Below are 25,156 nucleotides of genomic sequence, written 5' to 3'. Positions count from 1 at the left end.
TCCACAGACACCAAATAAGCTTCTTTCTTTCTTTCTTTTTAATAATAAACATTTTTTGGGCAGCTAGGTGGCGCAGTGGATTCAGGAGGACCTGAGTTCAAATCTAGCCTTGGACACTTGACACTTACTAGCTGTGTGACCCTGGGCAAGTCACTTAACCCCCATTGCCCCGAAAAAAAAAATAATAAACATTTTTATTTAAAGCTTTGAGTTCCAAGGTTTATACCTCCTTCCCGCCCCCCCCCTTCCCCCTCCCTGAGGCAGTAAGCAATCAGATATAGGTTATACATGTGCAAACAATAAGCTTCTTTTTTGTTGTTTTTGTTTTTGTGAGGCAATTGGGGTTAAATGACTTGCCCAGGGTCACACAGCTAGTAAGTGTTAAGTGTCTGAGGTCACATTTGAACTCAGGTCCTCCTGATTCCAGGGCTGGTGTTCTAGCCACTTCGCCACCTAGCTGCCCCTAACAATAAGCTTCTTAAGGAACAAAAGTGACCATGTTACTTCTTGGCTCAAGAACCTGCAAGGGCTTCCTGTTGACCCTAAGATAAAATATGAACTCTTCAGTCTGGCATTTAAAGGTCTTCACAATCTGACTCTAGACTACATCCCCAGCTTATTTTAATTTTAAAAAAATTATTAAAATTTTATTATTTATTTTTAATGTTTTTTTTAAAAATTGACTTCCAAATTCTCTCTCTCCCTCCAGCTTCTCCCCCACTGAGAAGGTAACATGATACTCATTATACACGTGCAATTATGTAAACTATATTTCCATGTTAGCCATATTGTAAAAAAAAATAAAGGAAAAAATAAAGTAAAAAATGTACTTCAATCTGCACTCAGAGTTCATCAGTTCTCTCTCTAGAGGTAGATAGCATTTTTCATCATTAGTCCTTTGGAATTTTCTTGGATTGTTGTATTGATCAGAGTAGCTAAGTCTTTCATAGTTGATTATAGTATAATATTGTTGTTACTGTATACACTTTCCTCCTGGTTCTGCTCATTTCACTTTGCATCAGTTCATGTAAGTCTTCCCAGGTTTTCCTGAAATCATCCTACTCTATTTCTTATAGCACAATAATATTCCATCATAATCATATACCACAACTTGTTCAGCCATTCCCCAATTGATGGGCATCTCCTCAGTGTCCAATTCTTTGCCACCAGAAAAAGAGCTGCTATAAATATTTTTGTACATACAGGTCCTTTTCCTTTTCCTTTGATTTCTTTGGAATATAGATCTACTAGTGGTATTGCTGGATCAGAGGGTGTGTACAGTTTTGTAGCCCTTTGGGCTTAGTTCCCAATTGACCTCCAGAACGGTTGGTACCAGTTCACAGCCCCACCAACATCAAATGCATTAGTATCCTTGTTTTTCCACATCCTTTCCAATATTTGTCGTTTTCCTTTCTGTCATGTTAGCCAATGTGATTGGTATGGGATAGTCACTCAGGGTTGCATTTTTAAACAATAGTATTTTTTCATATGACAATTTCACATAATCAGAATCATTCAGTGTGCTTTCCATGACCCTCTCTATCTCTTGTTAGGTCATAAACTCTTCCCTTATCCATAAATCTGACAGATAAATTTTTCCATGATCCCCTAATTTGCTTATGATATCCTTTACCAGCTTCCTTAATTAATCAACAAGTATTTAGGAAGTGCCTACCATTTCCAGGAACCATATACTAGTATAAAGAATGAAAACAACCCATACTTTCAAGGAGCTTACATTCTTTCCCCCCCCCTTTTTTGGGGGGGAGGGCAATGAGGGTTAAGTGACTTGCCCAGGGTCATATAGCTAGTGTCAAGTGCCTCAGGCCAGATTTGAACTCAGGTCCTCCTGAATTCTTCTTCATCCACTGCACCACCTAGCTGCCCCCAAGGAGCTTACATTTTAATGTAACAAGATCACAATCCACAAATCCAATAAATAAATATTTATTTTTGTTTTTGTTTTTTTTAAGTGGGCAATGAGGGTTAAGTGACTTGCCCAGGGTCACACAGCTAGTAAGTGTCAAATGTGTGGGGCTGGATTTGAACTCAGGTCCTCCTGAGTCCAGGGCCAGTGCTTTATCCACTGCGCCACCTAGCTGCCCCCTCCAATAAATATTTATTAATCTCCTACTATGTGCCATAACAAGAGACAGGCCCTGCCCTCAAGGAGCTTACAATCTAATGGGGGAGACAAGCAAATATATTTGTGTGTGTATGTGTATACATATATGTATGCCCACATATACATATATGTATGCCCACATATACATACGTGCATATGTATACACACATATATCTACACAAAGCATAGGAAATAATTAACAGAGAAAGGGCACTGAGATTAAGAGGGGTAGGGGAAGGCTTCTTGTAGAATGTGGGATTTTATCTGAAACTTAAAAGAAGCCAGGGAGGTCAGTAGTTGGAGTAAAGGAAGCAGAACATTCCAGGCATGGGGAACATTCCATAAAAACAATCTGGAACTGAAAGATGGAGTGTCTTGTTTGTGGAACAGCCAGGAGGCCAATATTTCTGGATCCAAGAGTTTATGTTGGGGGAGTCAGGTGTAAGAAGTAGGAGGGGGATAAATTCTGAAGGCCACCGAATGCCAAACAGCATTTTCTATTCGTTTCTGGAGGTGATAGGGAGCCACTGGAGTTTACTGAGTAGGAGTGTGACGTGATCAGATTTGCACTTTAGGAAAATCACTTTGGTGGCTGGATGGAGGATGGATTGGAGTGGGGAGAGACTTGAGGCAGGCAGACTCACCAGCAGCTATTGCAATAGTCCAGGTTTGGGGTGAATGAGGGTCTGAACTGCAGTGGGACTAGTGTCAGAAGAGAGGAAGTGTGTCTGAGACATGGGACAAAGGTAATATTGAAAGCTTGATGTGGGGAATGAGAGAAAGAGAAATTCTCATCCAGGATGACCCCTAGGTTGTGAGCCTGAGGGACTGGGAGAATGGGGTTGCCCTCTACAGTGATAGGGAAGGTAGGAGGTGGGAGGGTTTAGGAGGAAAGATAACAAATTCCATTCTGGACATGTTGAGTTTAAGATGGACATCTAGCTGTCTGAAAGGCAGTTGGAGATGTGAGATTAGAGGTTGGCAAAGATATTGGGGCAGGAGAGGTGGTTGAGAATCATCATCATGGGGATGGTCATTAAAAGGCATGAGAGCTCATGAGATCAAGTGAAGTAGTATGGAGGGAGAAGGCAACAGGACCCAGGACAGAGCCCTGAGAACACCGACTGTTGTTTTTGTTTTGTTTTTTGTTTTTTTTAGTGAGGCAATAGGGGTTAAGTGACTTGCCCAGGGTCACACAGCTAGTAAGTGTTAAGTGTCTGAGGCCGGATTCGAACTCAGGTCCTCCTGACTCCAGGGCCGATGCTCTATCCACTGGGCCATCTAGCTGCCCCTAAGAACACCTACTGTTTAAGAAGGGCATGATCTGGAGGAGGATCCAGCAGAGGAGACTGAGGAGGAGCAATCAGATAGCTAAGAGGAGAACCAGGAGAGAGGGGTGTCCTGAAAACCTAGAGAGAGTATCAAGGAGGAGAGATGAGAGTGAAGATTGAGAAAAGGCCATTGGATCTGCCAAATAAGAGATCATTAGTAACTTTGGAAAGGGCAATTTTGGTAGAATAAAGTCAGAGGGGGAAGTTAGGTGGCACAGTGGATAGAGTACCAGCCCTGGATTCAGGAGGACCTGAGTTCAAATCTGGCCTGAGACGTTTGACACTTACTAGCTGTGTGACCCTGGGTAAGTCACTTAACCCTTTTTTTGCCCCACACAAAAAAAAAAAAGTCAGAAGCCAGTTTGTAAAAGGGCTAAGAAGAGAGTGAGAGGAAAGAAAGTGGAGGCATGTATTGTAGATGGTCTTTTCATATAATAATAGAAACAATTATACAAATGAATAATTTAATAATAATAATAATAATAATACAGTCATCCTAAAAATTAAAGTTAATATATACAAAGACGTTAAGTACAAGGTAGTTTGGAAGGAGGGCAGATAGGTGTTCAAATCTTGAATTAAAATCCTGCCTCAGACCCTGGGCAAGTCACTTCACCCTCAGTTTGCCTCAGTTTCCTCATTTGTAAAATGAGCTGGAGAAGGAAATGGTGAACCGCTCCAGTGTCTTTGCCAAGAAAACCCCAAATGGAGTCATGAAGGGTCAGACAGGATTGAAAATGACCAAATATTAATATGTTTGGGAGGGAGGGCACCAGCAAGGGTGCCTTCCCCCACCCCCCCACTAGGTTCCAGCCAAACTGGCCTTACTTTGTTAAACAGTTAAGTAATAAGGATGTTTTGAAGAGGAGATGGTTTTGGGGGGAAAGATAGAATTCATTCCTGGACATGTTGAGCTTAAGATGTCTACAGCATGGGGCAGCTAGGTGGAGCAGTGGATAAAGTGCTGGCCCTGGATTCAGGAGTACCCGAGTTCAAATCCGGCCTCAGACACTTGACACTTACTAGCTGTGTGACCCTGGGCAAGTCACTTAACCCCCATTGCCCCGACCCCCCCCCCCAAAAAAAAAGATGTCTACAGCAGGCTTCTTAAACTTTTTCCACTTTCCGCCTGAGAAATTTTTGCGTGACCCTGGGTTTCTAGGTATATAAAATACGTATACATAACTTTTTATTGTTGCCAAAATTCAGCACTCCCACATTTAGACCTACAGTTTAAGAAGCTTTGGTCTACAGGACAACTCAAGATGTTTAATAGGTAGTTGAAGATGTAAAACCAAACGTCAGAAGAGAGGTTAGGGCTGGATAAATAGATCTAAGAATTCATCTTAGAGCTCTGTTGTCTCCTCCCTCCACTCCATTCTTGACATGTGGCCTATTCTTCTTTATATGTGAGGGCTGCTCATCTACCTTTGGTAGATGCTCACCTGTGGCTCCAAGAAGCTGTAACATGGGCAATGGCTATGCCACAGTAAACCATCCTGGCTGATGGGCAGGTTGAGGGCAACTGAGAGGCCTCAGACCCATTGGTGTGTTAGGGGGATGTCTACCCCAAGCATGCAAAGACTTCCCAATTTGTTCCAGTGGCCATGAAGGCATCTGAAGCAGGTGGTGTGGAGTGCTTAGAGCTTGGTCAGGCATCCACTCCATCCTGGGCCATCGCCAGTCATCTTGACATTTGTCCAGCCACTGGCAGGACTTCCATGACTCTGGAAGAGAGTGGGGCTGACAACTTTGTGCAATTCTGCCTCACTTCAGTCCAATTCATGCACAAGTCAAGACATCACCCCATAATGTCACAGATCCCTCTTCAAAATGAAGGACGAACGTTGTCTCTCAAATATAGTTCAAACTCCTTTGCCTGACATTCAGGGCCCTCCATTCTTTGCCCACGGAATTGCAGCTTGCTAAATATAAGGGATTCTTCATCCTCTTCCTCATCTTTCATGAAGTTGTCCCTCAAAAGACCCATCTCGGTCCCTCTTTTTACACTCTCTCCTTTCCATTAATTCAGAATTTAGGAACTCCCTTCTCCAGGAAATCTCTGATTCTGTGTTGCCTTAAAAGTGGTAACTTCCCACTTCAAAGATGAAGCATTGGGCATCTGACACACTTTTCATGCGGCATTATTATAATGATGATGGTGTCTCAGATTCCTATTAGATATGTAAGAATAATAGTTGACATTAAGCACTTTAAAGCTTTGCAAAAATATGTAACATCTTTTTTTTTTTTTTTTTTTTTTTTTTTTTGGTGAGGCAATTGGGGTTAAGTGGCTTGCCCAGGGTCACACAGTGTTAAGTGTCTGAGGTCGGATTTGAACTCAGGTCCTCCTGAATCCAAGGCCGGTGCTCTATCCACTGCACCACCTAGCTGTCCCCAAAATATGTAACATCTTGATGGCTGGTGCAGTGAATAGAGGACTGGACTTGGAATCAGGAAGACCCAAGTTAGAATCAGCTTCAGACACTTAATAAATCAACTAACCCCCTCAACCACTGTTCTCACCTGTACGATGGGGATAATAATGTTACGTATCTCATAGGATTGTTATGAGGAGTATGCCATGTGTGCTGGGAATTATGAGCTCTTTGAGGGCAGGGATAGTTCCAGGACTTAGCACAGTACCCAGAACATAGTAGATGCTTAATAATGCTGACTACTTTATAAGATACCTTAATAATGCTAATTACCTTATAAGGTAGAATGGCGCCAGATCATGTTGGAAAGACTGCTGGACAACATTTGGAGAGACTAGAGCTTGGTTTTTGTCATTTTAAAGTACAACATTAGCTATTTCTTTCTTTCTTTTTTGGTGAGGCAATTGGGGTTAAGTGACTTGCCCAGAGTCACACAGCTAGTAAGTGTTAAGTGAGGTCGGATTTGAACTCAGATCCTCCTGAATCCAGGGCTGGTGCTCTATCCACTGTGCCACCTAGCTGCCCTGACTTTAGCTATTTCTAAAGTAGTCCTGGGAGGCTCATTATTTCCATTTACAGATGATGAAACTGAGTGTGTACCTTTTAAAGGTAAGAGGCAGGATTTGAAAGTCTCTCCTTTGTCCAGAATTCTATCACACTATAATCTGCTGCTACCCTGCCTTATGTTACTCTCTTGCCAAAGTTACTCTGTGCTCTCCTTCCACCCCATCCCCTGAATATACTCCACATTTTTTCATCTCAGTGCTCAGTTTCCTCTGCCTGGGATCTCCTCCCTCCTTCCCTCTCTTCAGATGCTGAAATCTTACCCATCATTCAAGGCACAGCTAAAGGCCATTTCTTTCAGGAAGGGAATGAGCACTGTCCTAAGCACTTTTACAAATATTAACTCATTTACTTCTCTGGCCCCTTGTTAGCAATGAGTTTTCCCCCTCAGGCCTTACACGGCACTTTGTTTTGAACTCTCTAATACACGAATCGTGTAATATTTCATGTTATGTTTGTTTTATCCCCATGCTAGACTGTGAGGACAAAGGACCATTTTTTATCTCAACTTTGTCTCTTCCTTAGGGTCAGTGAGCTTTAGAACAGAGCCCAAACAAAATGGCTCACTGGGTAGGGTTCAAACTCAAGAGAAATGGGGAGATAGAGCCAGTAGAGATCTCTTAGACCATTGTTGATGAGTTCAAGCTACCAGGACGAGATGAAAGACACCTGTGACTCCTCAAAGGAATTGGGTGGGACTGCGGAGGATCTGCAAATGATCTCTGAAAGCTCATGGAGGGGGAAGCTAGGTGGCACAGTGCATAAAGCACTGGCTCTGGATTCAGGAGGGCCTGAGTTCAAATTCGGCTCAGACACTTGACACTAGCTATGTGACCCTGGTCAAGTCACTTAACCCTCATTTCACTGCCCCCCCCCAAAAAAGCTTATGGAAAGGAAAGGGTAACCCACCATCTCCTGGAGATGGATGAATCCTAATTTTAAAGAGACAAAGAAGTTGGTTGACTAGAGGCCATTGAGCTTAACGCCAGTTCATGACACAATGCTAAAATCTATTTTGAGAAGAATGGCTAGTGCACATCTGGAAAGGGGAGATAAGATGGTGACCCTTAAGAGTCGGTCATGCCAGATTAACCTTATTGCTTCTCTTGACAGGGTTACTAGGCTGCTCAGAGGAAATGGAGACCAACTGTATTTAGAGTTTGGCAATTTAGATTTCCTTGTGGAAAATAAGGAGAGGTGTGGGCCAGACAACAGAAAAGGGGATAAACTGGGAGTGTCAATGAAAGCAACAGAGCTGCCTTGTGGTGTATAGAACAGCTTGAGTTCTGGATTAGAAGACCTGCTCTGTGACCTGATCTAACCCGTCGCCTCACGGGGCCTGGATCTGCTGCACTGAGGGCTTTGGGTTAAATCTCTACGGTCCCTTTTGAGCTCTGAACCCTCTGTGAGTATCCCATGAGGGCACAGAGGGAAAAGGAATTCCCCAAAGATCAACATTTTGGCCAGATCACGCCCAACAAACTGCTGGGAAAGAGCCCCTTCTTAGCATGGCCTCCCAAGGTAAGAGAGTTGCTCTTCAGGCGTGGGAGAACTGGGGGCAGGTCCAGAGACTTCTAGCAGCAGGGAGCTCATTCCCCGTGGCTCACTGAGGGGTTCTGCCTTGGACAAGGCTGGTCTGGACTCTAGAACTATTCCCGCGGATACCGGTGCACAGAACTCTGAATAATCCACAGGCTAGAGAGAAGGACCAGGTAATAAATCAAGGAGGTAGATGGTTACTGTTTCGCAGTTTCTTTTTATTATTTTTTTAGATTTTTTTTTTTAAGTATGGAGGCTCAAGTATAAGATGTAGATTTATTTTTATTTAATTTTTTTTTTCAGTTTAAGCTTTACAAAAAAAACCGAAATAAAACAAACAAAAAAACCCCCCTTTTTGCATTCCATAAAAATCGACAGAAAAGCGCCTGGATTCAGGCTAGATAGAAGAGCAGAACGGTAAAGCAGATTTCCCGCTCCCTCCCCCCCACCCTTCCCCCGAAAATAGCGTCTCCTTGGGACTGGGGGTGAGTCTAGAGAACAACACTGAGGACCCACCTCAGCCTCCTCTCAGAGCTGCCTCCCCTCCCTCACCAATCCCTCTTGGCTCCCCCCACCCCCACCCCAAACAACTCCCACACACACGTGGAATTGGATTTCCAGTTTTTCCTTTCACACACCACAGTATTTCATAAATTTTTTTTGTTTTACATTTTTTACACCAATGTAACAAAAAGGTGGGAGGGCAGGCTGGACAGACAAGATGGACTGTGTTTGCTGCCTAGAAATGGAGTGGGGACGGGGAGGAGAAGGGGACATCAAGGGAAGAAAGAACCAAAAAAAAAAAAACCAAACCCCAAAAAACCCAACCCAACAACAACTTGTGGTCTCCCCATTGGAAGCCCAGAAGGAAGGTCTTGGAGGAAGATGTGGTGGAAAGTGGGCCTCAGACTGAGAAGGCTTATACAGCTTTATTGACGGGAGAGCTGGCGCAGCTCGGATGCGGACTGTTACGTGACACGGGGAGGGTGGCGAGGCAGAGTTCTCTAAGAAAGGAATCTAGTGAGTGCACAGCGGTTGTTAGCGGGAGGAGGGATTTAACTTTGCTGCTTCCTCTTCAAAGCCTCCACCAGATCATTCTTAAGGGCTTCTTGCTTTGATTTGTCTGCAAAAGTCTGCACAGACCTGCAGGGAGGCAAGGGAAAAGAAACACACCCTGGATTAGGCTACACCTGGGCCAGGAGGAGGGGGAGGGAGGGAGGGAGGAAGAGCAAACAGGAAGGGGGAGAGGGGAGGAGGAGCAGGAGGAGGAGGGACAGGCAGGGCCCTGGCATGGGTGAGGGAGAAGCGAGATCTGGCTTCACCTTTTTCAGAGACATTCAATCTCAGGAGTTGAGGGCTGGACTTCTCTACCTACATCACTCTTGGGAGAGAAGGCTCAGCACCGCCCCCTCCCCAATTGTTAGCATCCCTCAGACCCTTCCTCAGAGCTGAGGGGGAGGGTGCAGGCTCAGAGAACACCAGCATTAAAACGGAGGACCCTCTGCTCTAGGGCAAAAGCAACGTCATGCTCTCCTGGGAGTCCCAGGATGTGGGGGGGTGGGGGGAGTGGGGTGATGGAGAGGCAGGTTCTGTTACTTTGCATATGGGTCCAAGGGTCCATAGATAGATATCAGGGGTCTGTGAACTTAGGTGGAAAAAAATTCCATCTTGCTTCTGTTGGGAAGGAAGTTCACAGGTCTCACCAGCCTGACTGCTGATGCCAGGTCTCAGAGACTACACACTTGTGGTCTAAGAACTGAAGAGCTTCAGGGTGCCTGACTCTGAATTAGTGTAGGCTTGACCTTGTGCAGAAGGCCCAAAGCCCTGACAGGGACGGCTGAGCTGAATCCTTGCTGGGAAACACCAGTTCTGTGACCATTCCAACTCTCCCCAGTGACTGACGGGCACCAATGGCTTCAGAAAAGCTGCCCTGCCCAGGAGTCCCACAGTGGGAATTCTCCAAGCTTCCGCCCTTCTCTGGTTGGGTGTCCTTCTCCATGACGGCCATTTCCCTTTGTGAAAAGACGGTCCCCTGTCCCACTTCTTCCTGAGGCTCTGCCCAGCTGCCTCTGGGGGTGGGATGCACAGGCAGACCACCTCAGTTAGACTCAGGCTGAAACACCAGGGAAAAAGCACCATGAGCCAAGGCAAACAATTAGGCTCCAGGGCCCTTGGGCTCATGGTCCAAGTCAAAGCATGTCTGAGGAGCTGGGAGAAGGGCAGCCTGGGGGCACAAGAGGGGACGATGGGCAGCTACTGATGACTGCGGCCCATGGTGGGATGTCCTAGACTGGCTCTCCAACAGGCTTGGAGCTTCTGCAAGGCCAAAGAGGAGTGGATTCAACTGCAGTTGGGGAAGAAAGCTATGAGGGGAGGTGCCACAGAAAGGGGCACCTCTGGGTCAAGGCCTGACTGTTGTTCATCAGAAGATGCCTGAAGCTCACATGCTCTACCCCACCTGCCCTGAGCTGGCTCATTTCAAGCTGGTCTGGAGCCAGCTCCCCCCATGGCCCAGGTGGAGGCCGGGGCTTTGGGGAGTCCATCCCCCAGCACACTGGGCTCCATACTGGGTGGTCCTGCAGAGCTCGCTTCCTGGATACTTCTTGTTTCTAACTGTCCCCCTTCTCCTCTCTGGAGATGCTTCCTGCCATCAACATCATCTCTCAGGGGAGTCCCTGTAACATAAGGTTACCAGGGCTTGCAGGGGCACTGCTAAGGGCACCGGCCTTCTTGCCTACCCTGATGCCAGGCTAAGACAGATGGTGGCACCTTCTCTGAAGTCAGCCCTGGACCCCAGGGGGATGGACACAAGGAAAGCAGGGTTGGTCAAGAGCAGACTCCCTGAGGGCAGGCCTGGCCACATTGGCCACATTGCTTATTGCCTTCTCTTTTGGGTGAAGGATCTGGAGAAAGGATGCAAGTGGGCCTGATTTGTGGCCATGCCTTTCTCTAAAACATCCCTGACTTCCAGAGCCTGATGGCTCTTTGGCAAGGTGACGTGGAGGCCTGTCAAGTGATGGGCTCTAACCCATCCAGCCTATACCATCCTGGGGAAGGCGCTTCACGGGCCTGAGCCTTAGCTGTTCTGCTTTCCCGAGGAAGACTTAGTCTGCAGATCAGGGGGCTGCCGAGTGGAGAAATGAGACCACGAGCTAAGAATTAAACTTTTCTTATGGAAAAGGAGACTTGAGCCCAAGAGCAGAAATGACTGAATTCAGTCACACAGTCCACCAAGCAGCAGAACCGGAAGATGAACCAGACCCAGTGTTCCTCCGGCTCCATGATATAGAAAATGGAGGTGGTGGGAGGCAGAACGTGGACTGCCTCTTCACTCAAGGCTTCTGGCTCAAGAGCAGCCAGTCCTTCTGGGAACAACACCCCACTGAGATGACCGAGTTTCCACATCCCAACCTCTGACCGGAGTGGACTCGATGAACACACACATGCACGCCCCCCCCCCCCATTGGAGAGCGTCTAGTAGTTACACGGCTGGAGGACAGAACAGGAGCCTGCGGGATTAAGGTGCTCGCTTGTTAATCAGCCCCCCTTGGAGGTGGGAGGTTAGTGGCTATTTGCAAAGACCGCCCGGGGTTTAGTGAGGAGCCACCCTGCGCCCCTGCGGCGGGCGGGCAGGCGGGTACCTGGATCGGCTTAGTTATCGGGTTGGATGGAGATCTGGCGCTGAGTCAGCACTTGAGAAAGCTCCCTCTGCAACTGCTTAAACTTTTGGTTGTCAGGGATAGCGTCAATAGATCTACAGAGAGCAGTTTAGAAAGAAGTGAAGCTAGGGGGCCAAGAACAAGGACCCAGGGACAGGGGGTGGGAGAGAGAGGAGAGACACCTGCAGAGAGCAAAGGAAAAACGGAGGGCGGAAACAAACACCCAGGTCAGAAAAACGAGAGGAGGAGAAAGAGAGGAGGGGAAACCGGGCCAAGGCCTTTTCCTAGGCAAGGGATGCGGGCATGAGTCTGGAGCTGAGCAGCCCTGCTCGGCCTTTTCCCAGAGGACCACAGGGAGGGCTTCAACAGCATCAGGCAGAAGAAAGGGGAAGGGGAACTAAAGACGTCTTCTGGGCCCCGTGCAGAAGCTGACTGCCCTGGAGAGTTGCTGGCGTCCACTGAAGGTGCGCTCTGATGCTGGCCACCTGCCTGGAGGCAGGGTCCCCACGGGGCGGGAGTGTCACAAGGGGGTACCATGGAGTACTATGCTTCAGGACCAGGGAGCTCTCCCAACCCTGGGGGTGCTGGTTCGGAGTGGGGAGGGGGTGTCTAAGTCCCTCTAACAGCAGCAGGAGGTGTGTATTGCCAAGGCACCAGGAAAAATTCCTCTGCTGGCAGGACTGGTGGGGTTGGATTTCCCAGCTGGGGACTGGAAAATTCCCAGGGAGATGGCTGGCTGAAGGGGCAGGGGGAGGGGGGGGGGGGTGGTCTCAAGGGGAAATTTTTTTTACATTTCAAATCATAAAGCAATGATTTAGGTAAGCCCAGTCTAAATCCTAGCTACCCTGGTCAGTACTGCCCAGGGAGTCAAATGTGGAAGGAATTTACACTTGTAGTCATTAGCTTTGCAGTCAGCACTTAAAGAAGAAGCCTTGTGAATGTGGCTCGTGTTGATATGGTCTCACTGTCTCTGCAAAGAGAGGACTCTAGGGATGAGGCTCCATCACAGGGCGGCTGCCTGAGCACAACACCCTCTGGGCCTGCTCTGGCTGTCAGCCACAAGATGGGTCCATGCAGGCCCACTGACCAACTGTGCCTCGACTCTACTTGCCTACTGCCAGCACAGGCCTGGGCAGATGGAGGAAGGCCAATGGGCCAGGGAAGACAGTGCCAACACCAGTGAGAATTCAGAAAAAGATGGAGAATGTTACCTGAGCCCGTTGACAATGTCCTTTGTTTTCCCAAAGTAGATCTCGTTCAGCGTACTTCTGATTTTATTTTCCATATCCTAAGAAGGAAAACGGTCAGTGGGGAGTCATGGTGGCAGACTGAAGAGCCCTATCTATCCAGAGACTTTTCACCCCTATGATGACCATTGGAGAGAAGCTCAGGCCCACACACAGGACAGAGAAGCCTTTTTCTCCTCATCTAAGGCCAATGGGCAGTTCCAAAAGCCAATGACCTATTTAGACTCCTAGGAACCCCCGTGATTAACATGGCTAAATTATATAAGTGGTGAAGAAAAAGCGCATCCCAGAACACAAGGGCTAGAAGGAACCTCAGAATCCATTTAGTTCAGCCCCTTCATTTTATAGAAGCAGAAACCGGGGCTCACAAAGGGAAGGCCAATACTAGTCAAGACCTTTGAGATGCTGGGCCTGTGAGTCCATAGTCTATAAGTATTTGGTGAGTGGAAATGCGGGACTAGCTCTCTTTCTTCTGTTGCCGTGAGGTCGAAAGGAACAGGAAGAGCCCTGGCTTGGACCGAGCCACTCTAAATTACTAAAGTCCCAAAGAGCCCTTCTTCTTAGTAACTTTAGGTTCCATTCTCATTCAACAAACTAGGAACCCATCAGCTCATGGGAACGTAGCCAAAGTCTTGGGGGAACCAGTTCCACACTGACACCACGGGGAGAAGGTGACTTTGTCATGTGTGGTCCAGCCCACACCCAACCAGATGGATGGGGGAGAATTTTCCCAGGGTTAAAGTCCCCCCAACTCCTGGGGTTGCTATGCACCTGGAGAAAGGGGAGAGAAGACAGACAAAACTTCTAACCCTTGACCTGCTCATCTGGTGAAGTCACTTTTCCTGCCTCGCTTCCTCCTCTGTAAAATGAAGGGGTTGAATGGAATTATCTCTTTAAGAGGGGAAGGAGGGGGGAAGAAACTAGCATTTATTAAGCACCTCCTATGGGCCAAACACTGTGCCAAGTTCTTTTCAACTATTATCTCTAGGCCCTTCCTAGCTTTAAGTCTTTGCTTCTAGAGAAAGTCACGAGCAGGTTTGGGGGCTCACAATGCCATGAGAGATTCTTCACCTCTTTGGCCATGGGAGTGGGGGAAATGCTTCACCCACCCCGGACTCAAGCACCAAAAGCCACTTGCTCAAACTGGTAATGTCAAGCTCAGCTTCCCCCCTGGAGAGGCCCAAACCAACAGAGCCCCAGACCCTTTGAGTGCTCACCTCTACCAGGCGTCCAATGTTGGCTATATGTGGGGAAGAGTCACACACGGTTTCATCTTTTTCCATCTGTAAAAATACAGAGGGGCCCAGGTAAGTGCAAAGCATTACTGCAAAGGGTATCCATGCAAATGGCCTGGTGTTGATCAAAATCCTGGGTTAAGTGAAGAGAGGGCCCAGGCTCAAAACCTCGGTGTGCTACTGTCCCCTGTGTGACTTAAGACAAGTCCCTAAACCTCTGGGAATATGTTCCCTTCTTTTGTGAAATGAGGGATTTGGATCAGATGTTCTTCCAAGTCTCTCCTGACTAAAACCTACCACCTTCCCCAACACACACCTCAGACGCAGTAGTTACTCAGAAGCCTTAGGAGTTGGGGCGGGGCACTGGAGAGGTAAAGTAGGTACCAGGGCAGGCAGAGGAGTGGGTTTGGTGTGGGGATGGGATGAGGCAGAGGAGGCAGCTCTTGTAGTTATAATCGAAACTGTTTTCCCCTCCATCTACACCCCAACCTTTGCAATGTCCCCACTAAGGCAGACGAAGACCAGAAGGGGAGAGAAGAGGGAAAGGAGGAATGAAGGCTCCCCACCCTAAAGAGGAGCCTTAGCATCCCAAAGCCTCACCGATTTGAGACTGGACATTTTTGTTGAGTCTCTGGATCTGAGTGTCGATCCGTTCTGGAAAGGGACCTTCAGAAGTCATCTTCACTGTCACTGGCCTCTGGGGCAGGTTAAAGTAACCCAGCAGAGAAGCTAGGCAGCAGATCCCTGGCCCCCAGGATCACAGAGACATCACACGGAGGGCTGAATGGAAGCCAGGTAGTGGATGATTCTGGAGCATATCCTCACCCTGTCGGCACTGCCACTGGCAGGGGCAGGGGAGGAATTGATTCTGCTGCTTCTCAGATGGGGAAACAGACACAGAAAGTCTGGGGTCCAAGAGGATAAAATGAATGAGTGGAGGAGCTGAATTGGATAACAAGAACCCTGGGACCCAAACTTCACAATGGCCATTACGGGACCCGGAGAGTAAGACAGAGTCCATGTTGGAGAAAACAATCTGGGGTGGATGTATCACAACAAGTGTGACCCCCAATGGAAGAGCTGCCACAGGAAAGGGATCCCCCCCTCACTGGCAGTCTGCAGGCCAAGCCCAGGTGGCCACTTGTCATGTGAAGGGAGCATTCTTGTGGAGGTGCGGGTTAGAGCAGACGGCGGGAGGGTCCTTCACCTCGGAGGTGCTGGCGTGGAAGGGTCACCGCCTCCTTTATGGTCTGAGCACACAGTCAGCACGTAACGAAGGCCCCCGGGCTATCACAGCCCCCAGCTGAGACTTCAGCTGTTTTGCTGTGGCGGCCACTCCTTCCGTTGGTACTCCTGTGGTTGCTGTGTCCACTGGGCTCCTGGTCCTGCTGACTTCGTTTTGCATCAGTCCATGCTTCGGTCTATTCCTCCTATCAATGGTTTCTTATGGCCCTCTAATATACCCTAGTTTGCTTCATCACTCCCCACCTGATGGGAATCTCCACTTGAACTGCCTTCCATTAGACCCAGGCCCTCCAGCTCTCCTACCACTGTGGTAGCTTCTCTAGGTCTTCACTAAAATGTGGCCACTGTGCCAGAAGCCAATATTCTAGGCGTGTCCCAGCCAGGTCAGAGGGCAGCAGGATGGCCTCCATCTAGGCCTACTCCAACACTCTCATGGCCCCTTACTGATTCAGACTGACCTGTGATCTGCTACCTGGTCCTCTCAGGCTTCTACCTGCCCCTGACCACTGTTTCCTTACCAAGGAGGGCGAGGCAGCTCCCTCTGCCTGGCAAAGTGAGGAGTGCCAGTCATCACAAATGAAGCTAGGTCTCCAGGCCCAGACCAATCACCTCCTTGGTCCCAGAGAGACAGGAAGATGTGACCACAGAGCCACTGCTGCGATCTTTCAAAAAGGGGGAATTCTGGAAAATCAAAACCATTAAGTGTGACAGGGATCCCCAGCAAAATCCACCCACGAATTACTGAACAATTAGCCAAAGCCTGTCACCCTGGAGCGAGGCCACTCATGGTATACAGCCAAATCCTGGTTCTGTACTGGTCAATAACATTCTTATCAACAACCTGGATGAGGAGAAGGAAAGTAGACTTATCAAACCTTTTATAGAGATGACAGAAAGTGGGAAAGAGAGCAAATGCACTGGCAGACAGATTTACGATTAGGAAAGATCCTGGCAGGAGAGACAATAGGCTCAAGTGTAAGACGGGGGTGACAAACAGAGTTGCTGCATCTGCAGTCAGGGAAGTCCTTAGGTCAAATCTAGTCTCAGATACTTCCTAGATATGTGACCTTGGGCAAGTTACTGAACCTGCCTGCCTCAATTTCCTCAACTGTAAAGTGGGGATAGTAATACTTTCTACCTCCAGGGTCACTGTGAAGAGCAAACCAGACATTTGTAAAGACCTTAGCACAGTGCCTGCCTTATATCAGGTGCTTAATGCTCACTTCCTTCCTGCTGTCTCAAAATCCATGATCCTATGAGGCAAGAAGATGGGCCAAAAGCAGACAATCTTAGAATTCATACATGTGACATAAGGGGAGACCTCAAGGGAGAACCTAACATATTGGATGGGCCTCCTTCCTATGTCAATCTGATGGAAGTCAAGACTGGGGCGGACCAGGTATGGATTGTATGGGTGGCACTGGATGGATTAAGACACGAATCACAAGGGGCACATAAAATGGTACCACTTGAGGAGAGCCCCATCACCACTGGCCAGTGCTGGCTGTGGCACAGAGATGTCAGGCCTGAAGACCTGACTCAGTTGTGACCTTACCAGCAAGGACAGAACCTGTGACAGGTTCTGTGCCTATCAATGGATTGGCTGATTTCCGGGGTCAGTGTTCAGGGGCTGCACACCATGACCAGAAGGCCACCCCAAAGCCAGATTTCTAAGGTCTCTGAGCTTAAGGAACCATTTGGTTTATCATTTGCTGATTAGATGATCTCAGTTATTATTTTCCAAGTAAGAGAGGCAATATGGTATAGTGAAAAGAAAATCAGTTTGGGTTGCAAAGGCTATTTCCTAGTCCTACCAGCTGTGTGACCCATGCCTGGAAGATTCTGCATTTATTCTATTGAGTGGCTCTGCAAATCTGATTAAATACGTGTGTGACGTGGCTGTTGAGAAGGCTGATGCAAGCTTAGGTCCCAGTGTTCTAAGTATTAGCATGGTGATGGTCACATCCCTGGCGGAGGAACAGCTCTGTTCTGGGCACCGTGTTTTAAGAACACGTTGACAAGCTGGAGCACAACCAAGATGGTAAAAGATCTGGAAACAGCGCCCCCCACCCCCCGGCTGGGGGGAAATGGCTGAAAGTCAGAGAGAAAGAGAGAGGACTCTTCGAGGAACAACATTCCTTTGTCCAATGACCAGAAGGAAAAGCAGGTAGAGGGCAGAGGCCTCTGCCATGCAGCTCCAGAAGGCAGGACCAGCTAGACATATATACCACCAAGGTTGAATTTTCTAACAACATGAGCTGTTGAGAAAAGGAATGAGGTATTCGGGCCGACGCTGGATGACCTCTCCTTGGTCAGGGGTGATATTGAGAGGACTCCTGCCCTGGGGCACTTAGGAAACCTCTAGAGCCTGTGCCAGTTCTGGGACTGACACTAAGAGCCTTAGTTCTGTCAGAATGGCTTTTCTGAAATACTTTTAAAAAGCAAAAAGAAATGAAAGGCAGAATATAAAATGACTATTTCTTTAGACAAATTATGGGAGGATAAAACTCCTTCGAGATTTGGATTTTCAGAAGAATTTGGGCAACTCTTGAGGCAGAGAAGGGACGGGATAGGTCCCCCACAGAGGAGCCCTTGACAGGCCAAGCTAGATGTTGGGAAATGTCCCTCTATGGAGTTAGGTTAACCGATAGGTTAAGGATAGAAAATCTCTTCTCAAAGACATGAAGCTAAAAGGTTAACTTGAGCTCACTAGGGTTTCTGGTCTAACATGTCACACTATGCAGGGCTGCAAATGTTTGTTGGAACAAACTTCTGATGAATAAACCCTGATTTCCTAGACAATGAATTCAAATATATGTTGAGCTAACATTCCGGGGTGGGGGGTGGTGGTGGTGGTGAGGACACAGAGAGCAAGGGGCAGGGGTGGTGTGCATCCCCTTTAAAACGGAATTGCTGGCTTTTGTGTCCTAGGAGCACAGTGAAGAAAGCTTGGATAACTGTGGGGTTCCGGGGGGCACCATGACTGGTGAAGACAAGAGCTGGGTGCTGGAAAAAAAAGGCATGCCTGGCCCAGAGAAGCCACACCACTCTCAGCAGACATGCCGCCCCCGGCGCCTCCCCAGGCTCCATTGGCAATCCAATGCCTGGCAACCCGAGGGAAAGGGCAGAGGCCAAGATAGAATCGAGGGCCCCAGGGGAGCAAACAGCAGGGGACTGGAGTCAGGACGGCATTCTTGGCACAAGGTCCTGATCATAAGGGCAAACTCACATGGTTGACTCATTCTTTCCATTTATCTGCCTCTTCCTTGTCTCATAATATCAGAAGTATCCCAAGGCCAGATTTCTATTACAATAATACCGAGAAGCTCGGAAGAGATTGCAGAAGTGGTAGAGAGAGGGACAAATGAAGCAATTCTTACTCCACACAGTGGGCGGCCTTGAGAGCACTTCTGACGGCAGTGGGGCAAAGTACCCTAACTTGATCAGAGTCCAGGTGCCTTGGAACTCTCCTTTGGGCAGGGGTGATGGGGCCAGAGGAGCTGCAGGGAGATCCTGGCACTCATAAATGTGTTTTCAAATGTTCCCCACTGACACCTCCTGCTGACTCCCCTCTACACCTGGTCAGGGTCAGCTCACTGGCAATGCACACTGGCCAAAAATAGAACTGGTTTTTTTGCTATGCATATGTTATTACATTCTTATAAAAGCTGATGCCAGAAGAAAAACATTTTTATGTGCTGTGGACGCACAGATGTTCTGCGAGGTGATTCCAGTTGAGTCTGAAGTCAGCACCAGTTTATCCCCCAATCAACCGCCCTCTCAAAAGTCCTGCCTTTGGAGGACTTCCCAGGAGATGAAGAGAACAGTGCCCATCTTTGCAGGGTCACTTCTCAGCTCTCTGAGCACAGTGCCCCCAGAAGAGAACAGCTAGCACTTACACAGTGCTTACTGTGTGCCAGGCCCTGCACTGACTGCAAGCTCAACTACGTTGTCACTAAAGTCACCACGGAGGAAAGGCCTGGTCTTCATTCTGCTTCACAGGCTGCTCTGCACCACTTCTTCCTATCCCCAGAGCTCACCGCTTGGTTTCCTTCCCCCTCGCTGGATTTCTCTGCCTTTGTCCATCTGATCGAGTAGAGTGGACAACTGTTTACTGCCAGATTTTGGGAGACTTGGGAAAAGGTCTTGGTTAGAAACTGTGCAATGTCGTGTGGATTACACTAGTGAATAACTGTATCTGCTCTCCAGGATGCTGGGGCTCTCCCAGCTCACGATGTAAGACAAATGAAGGAAAATTATGACCTGGACACACATTTTAGATGATGCTAAAAACGGCTCAGCTTCCAGGATAGGTAAAATGCAACTCACTTTTACAGACACCCCAGAGACAAATTGCAATGTGATTCTCAGACACGCTGGAACACTTCCATCACCCCTATTTCTTTTTTTTTTCTTTTTATTTTTTTAGTGAGGCAATTGGGGTTAAGTGACTTGCCCAGGGTCACACAGCTAGTAAGTGTTAAGTGTCTGAGGCCGGATTTGAACTCAGGTACTCCTGACTCCAGGGCTGGTGCTCTATCCACTGTGCCACCGAGCTGCCCCATCACCCCTATTTCTAACATCAATTAATGGTGTTCCCCAATTCATCTCTCCCTTCCCTCCCTCCCCCTCCCCTGTCATATAGTTTTGGAGGTCAGTTTAGAGTTCTCTGTGTAGAGACATGATTCCTGAGCTCTCCTCCTTAATATGTATCTTTTCTTTCTTTTCAACCAAGAACTAGGTAACCAACATCTCCAGCAGCAAGGTCTCACCACGGGCAACCACTGGTCTTTTCATCAATGCCCACTGTGGTTCAGCCTAGGCAGTCCCCGTGTTGCAGTTTTGAATTTAGACAACTCTATGGAACACTAGGGACATGACAACAGCTGGAGTCCTTAAACTCCCCTTGGTGAAAAACACATTCCCTGCCTCTCCTTCAGCCCAGCCCTCCCTTTGTTCCACCACATCTGGAAGAAGGGGTAATGGACTTTTCCAGCTCGTTGAAAATATATGGTTTTGCCTAATTGCCTAGCACAAGTCAGAGAGGATTTTCCTGCTATGATAAATGGCCAGGGGTCTCCACTGGTGTTTTATTGCCTGGTGATATATCACGGGGTGACTATTGCTGGGCGGGAAGCGAATTCAGCTTGCAAATGACTGGCCTAATCTCCCCACTCGGCAGAACATTCCACCTTCACTGCTCAATATTTAGAGTCTGAAAAAAACATCAAATGCACATCTGCAGAGCCATTCCCCGGATCAGAAACCTTGGCTCCCTCCCCAGAGACATCCCTTCTCTCCTTTCCCACATCTCCAGCTGTCACACTGGGTGACCCTGTGATACAACTTCCTCTTTAACACGCTGGCACTTCTGTTGCTACATCTATTTTTCACCTGGCCCCATCTCCTCATCCCCCCACATTAGGGTCTCACAGTGAGAGATCACCAATGTCTTTTAAAGCTCCTCGGTCATCTTCAGGGAGAAGACCACTCCCCCAGTGATACGGGAAGGAAGGAAGGAAGCCTTGAGAGTTGAGGTGATGGTCTTGAGAGTTCCTATGGACAAAAAGTGACACTACAGCAAACTCACTGATGAATTTCTTGGCACTCCCCTAGGCTGACCTCTGGAAAATGGAGCTGTGGTCCACAGTCAGGTCTCTCTGCAGCCTGGCTGGGCCTAACAGGCTTCGTGTTCAGGAGTTTAGGCTGAGGCACCAGTGGAATACATTGGTGAAGTGTTCCAGATTCTCCTGTCCTCAGAGTTGGGCCCATGCAGCTTTGACAAGACAGATGACTGTGCTTCACCCGCAGGGAGAGCTCCCTCCGGACAGTTCTGACGGGGCAGGATTAGCAGAAATGTTTTGCCTCACGCTCTGCTTTGTCTCTAGGCCACGTTGTGGGGGGGTTGTCTTGGGTTTGTCACATATGAGCCTTTTGTTTTCTCTCCAAGAAGGATATGGGAATGAGGGAAATCAGATAAACTACTGAGGACCCGTGATGGAGCTCACTGCACAGCATCCACAGCCCCTGGACCACTTCCCCAGTGTGACTTCGGAGGGTTTCTTTCACCAGTTAAGTGGTGCTTCAGACCTCCATCTCTGCTGGGCAATGAATGCCCTGCTTTCCTCTCCAGTGGGAGCAGAGGATGCTGTTCACGCATGCTGCCGTGCCTTCCAGCTCATCTTTACTGGTAGCCTGCAGGGTCAGAAATGAGGCTGAGAGTTCAACAGGGCCCAGCTGGCCTCCCAGCACACAGTGCCAGGGATGCTCATCCTTGTTTATGCAGCTCCCAAACCAAAGTGCCCTTCTTGGCCCAAGTGCTTGTAGGGAAAGGGAAGCAATAATTCTAATCACTCCAGGTCTCCACCCAAGTTTGGGTCAGCTTAATGGGGGACTCTGCCCCAAGGGAGAGGGAGGGCCTAATCATGGCGTGTTATACTTCTTTCTGGGTGTCAGCCTCTATCTGGAGGGAGGAAGGGTAGGAAGGGAGAGCGGAGGGGTGGCCCAGCAGGATGTCAGATTCATCCCAGTGGTGACCACGTAGTCACTGAAGTACCTCCCAGTATGGGTCAGGGGGTGTTCCTATTCTGGCCAATGATCAGCCAGCAGCAAGATTTCTACTAGCACTCGGTGATCCTGAACCTCACCAGCCCACAGCCTGAAGCCTCTCTTTCTGGCCTGGGCTCCCCGAGGGGCCATGTGAAAGCCACCTTCCCGCCATGAGAGCTCCCCTAGCCTCAAGAGGAGGTCAATGTGGAGATTCATTTCCTCAGAAAGGTTGTGCTTTCTGTCTCGTAGGCTTCCACATAAGGGCTCCTTTGAGTGTCCCAACCCTTCTGAAAGAGGTCAGTACAGGCATGGTGACCCTCCCTTGACAGAGGGGCAGTGCCCTGTTTGTGTGGCCACACTACTAACAGATGCCACTCAAAACACTAGTGTTGGTATAGGGTCATTCATACCCTGCTAGCCTGTGAGCTTGGCCATGCTTGAGTTATCTTTGTCTTGTGCCAGCTACTTAGTAAGGAATGGTTGCAGGATGAGTCGCTGATTTAACATGAATACAAACCGCTGTCTCAGCATCATGGCGAGCCTGGAAAACGGGTCGAAAGGTCTGGGAACCCAGCAAGTTTGCTGTGGCTCATCCCAGCTGGCTCCTACATGAAGGGATTATACAGAAAGCCCAAGAGTCCAGAAACCTGTTGTAGCCCCAGTGTGGCCAAGAATGAGCTCCCTGGCCAGGTCACTGTCTTCTCAGCTTTTTCACCCATAAAACGAGGCATTGGCTAGATGAGTTAATCTCTAAAGTCCCTCATAGCTCAAACACTGTCCAGAGGGCCTCCTGGCTCTGACATTCTATATTCTAAAGCCCTCCCAAGGTGGTCTGTGTACATCTTTATGGCCCTCCAAGTTGACATCTTATGAGTTTGCATTCTAGTTTCCTCTGAAGTGTCCATGTTCCATCTGGGGGCCACAGTGGAAAGAATGCTGGGTCTGGAGTCAGGAAGACCTGCGTTCAAACGTGGCCTCAGACACTCACTGGCTCCAGAGTCTCACTGTGGACAAGGCTACCCTGCCTTGGGCCATCCTTCTTAGGAACTTGGCTATATCACGGGCCTCCTGCTCCTTCACAGCGGCTCTGGGCCTGACCTCTCTGCGCACCAACATGTCACCATGGGAGATTTTGGAAGAGGCATCTCCCAGCCGCTCAGAGCTTATGCTGGCAGGAGGGAGGGAATTCCAGGATTCTGAGCAGGAAAGGACCACAGGGACCAAGCAGTCCCAAAGAGATGAAATAATTTGCAAGGTCATACATGTAGAGAGTAGCAGGGATGAGCTTTGAAGCCAGGTGTCCAACTCCAAACATGGAGGCCTTTCCCCCAATATCCATCCCAAGCTGGCTTTCAGGATGTACACCCTGCCATTCATGCAAATGAATGCGCACACGGTCATTTTAAAATTCAACAGCGTACCCCAACCACTATGGGCCACATCCATGGGCAAGTCGCCCCTCTGGAGTGGTAGGCAAGAAACCCCCAAGGCAGCGCTGGAGCCCAACCCTTGGATTTGGCCTGGTCTGCCCTGAGGTCGTACCTGGTGGGCCTCATCGATCTCTCCCCTTGCTCTCACTCCTTTTTACCTTTACTTACGTTGGAAAGCAGCCTCGACTTTAATGCATCTCAGATGGATTCTCTGAGCAGCATTAAAATGATGACAGAAGCATGAATTTCCTCATTAAAGGCCCAAGAGCAAAGGCAATGGGGACGAGGCCAGGCAGCCCCAGCCAAGGTGTGCTGAGGACAGCCACTCAACAGCCCCAAGTTTGGCTTGGCACAGGCTGCCCCCCACGCCAAGCCCGGAACCAGACTCTGGCCACAGTCTGACAGCTCTGATTTAAACTATTAGGAAGGCCAAGGATTAAATATTTGTCCAGGTCACTGTAAAGCAGGCGTAATTATTCTAAACAGTTTAGAGCAGTGAGTGATGGAGGGAGCGGTCTCCGAACTCAGATTTGTGAAGCTCGACCAATTCCCCAGGTGGCAGGGAATGGAAGGGCCAGTGGGGGTGGAATGGCCCGCCTCAGGAGGGCCTTAAGCTCCGCCCTCCCCAAGGGCCCAAGAAGACAAGAGCAGATTCCCAGCAAGAGGAGGGGCATCCTGAAAGACTACGCCTGCAGTGCTCTGCCCAGAAGCAGAGGGACAGGCACGTCTGCCTCCAAAGGGGCCCCGGGCCTTAGGACTGGGTTTTCTGGCCATGGAAAGAACACGGACCAGGCTTTGGCAGAGGTGTGCTCAATCCTGAGGATGGTCTGCCTGCTATGGCACCAGGCTAGTGGAGCGACATGACCATCACTGCTTGAATTACACTGGATCACCAACTGGTCCCTTCCTCTCGTCTTTGCTTAATGCTTAATGCACCTTTGTTCTGGTTGCTGAGTCTCCTCTTCCCCTTTCCCCTTCAGATCAAACTCTGACACCACCTCTTCCACAACACATTTCCTGACTTCTCCTTCCCCCCATTAGATGGTGAGGGACTTGAGGGCAGGGCCCAAGTCATGTCTACCTGTGTATCCCTTGGTGCTAAAATCTGGGGCCTGTTGACTTGAATAACACAGAAACACCGCTTAGCAAATGTTGGCAGGTTCCGGGGAATGGACGGAGGGGCACATGTACCTGTCTGGTGAGGCTGCCTCCGAGGTTCATGGTGCCGGAGCCCGATTTATTGGTCTGCAGCCACAGCATCACTGTGGAGGTCAGCTTGTAATGGGCAGTGCGGCCACTGGATTTCTCCTGGTGGGGGGAGGAGATGGAGAAGTCAGCGAGAGTATGCCTGGAGTGCCTGGTGAGCACACAGCAGCAAGCATTCACGGAGGGCTTGCTCTGTGCCAGGCACCAAAGACAGAAGCGATCTCAGCTTGTAAGTTCCCATTGGGGAGGCACCATGCACACATGTGGGTGTATACAGAAAGCACATGAGGAAGGGCTTGGGGACAGAAGGGCCTCTTGGAAGAAGTGGCTTTTGGGATGAGTTCTGAAAGAAAGAAGGATTCTGGGGGGTGAGGGTGAGGGTGAGGAGGGAAGACAGTCTGGAAATGAGAACCAGCCAGGACGGAGGCGAAGAGGTGGGAAGTGGGGTATGGGGGGTGCACCAAGGGCAAGAATGTGGAGCAAAGTCAGGGAGGGGCTTTAAATGCCCCTTTGGGCACTCTCTTTAGAGGAGTCTTTGTGTGATTCTGGAAGGAATAGGGAGACACCAGAATTCATGGTTTGGTGGGG

At 48.8% G+C, this 25,156-nt stretch overlaps 1 protein-coding gene across 2 annotated transcripts in view; it reads right to left on the bottom strand.

The window, feature by feature from the left end:
- Positions 1 to 8,261: 8,261 nt before the first annotated feature.
- Positions 8,262 to 25,156, bottom strand: part of CAPZB (capping actin protein of muscle Z-line subunit beta) — a 162,656-nt gene continuing 145,761 nt past the window's right edge. The window contains exons 6-10 of one of the 2 annotated variants that reach the window (XM_043995416.1): positions 24,554 to 24,670; positions 14,121 to 14,186; positions 12,868 to 12,944; positions 11,639 to 11,751; positions 8,262 to 9,140 (exon numbers count right to left, since the gene is read on the bottom strand). In XM_043995416.1, the coding sequence (XP_043851351.1) occupies positions 11,649 to 11,751; positions 12,868 to 12,944; positions 14,121 to 14,186; positions 24,554 to 24,670 (363 nt within the window). In that variant the 3' untranslated portion in view covers positions 8,262 to 9,140; positions 11,639 to 11,648. The remainder of the gene's footprint in view (positions 9,141 to 11,638; positions 11,752 to 12,867; positions 12,945 to 14,120; positions 14,187 to 24,553; positions 24,671 to 25,156) is intronic. The other variant, XM_043995417.1, reaches the window with a different exon arrangement.

The sequence above is a fragment of the Dromiciops gliroides genome, chromosome 3 (genome assembly GCF_019393635.1).
Source record: "Dromiciops gliroides isolate mDroGli1 chromosome 3, mDroGli1.pri, whole genome shotgun sequence".
NCBI classification, from domain to species: Eukaryota; Metazoa; Chordata; class Mammalia; order Microbiotheria; family Microbiotheriidae; genus Dromiciops; species Dromiciops gliroides.
Note: the sequence above shows the minus strand (reverse complement) of the source record. Positions and strands in the feature narration are given on the sequence as shown.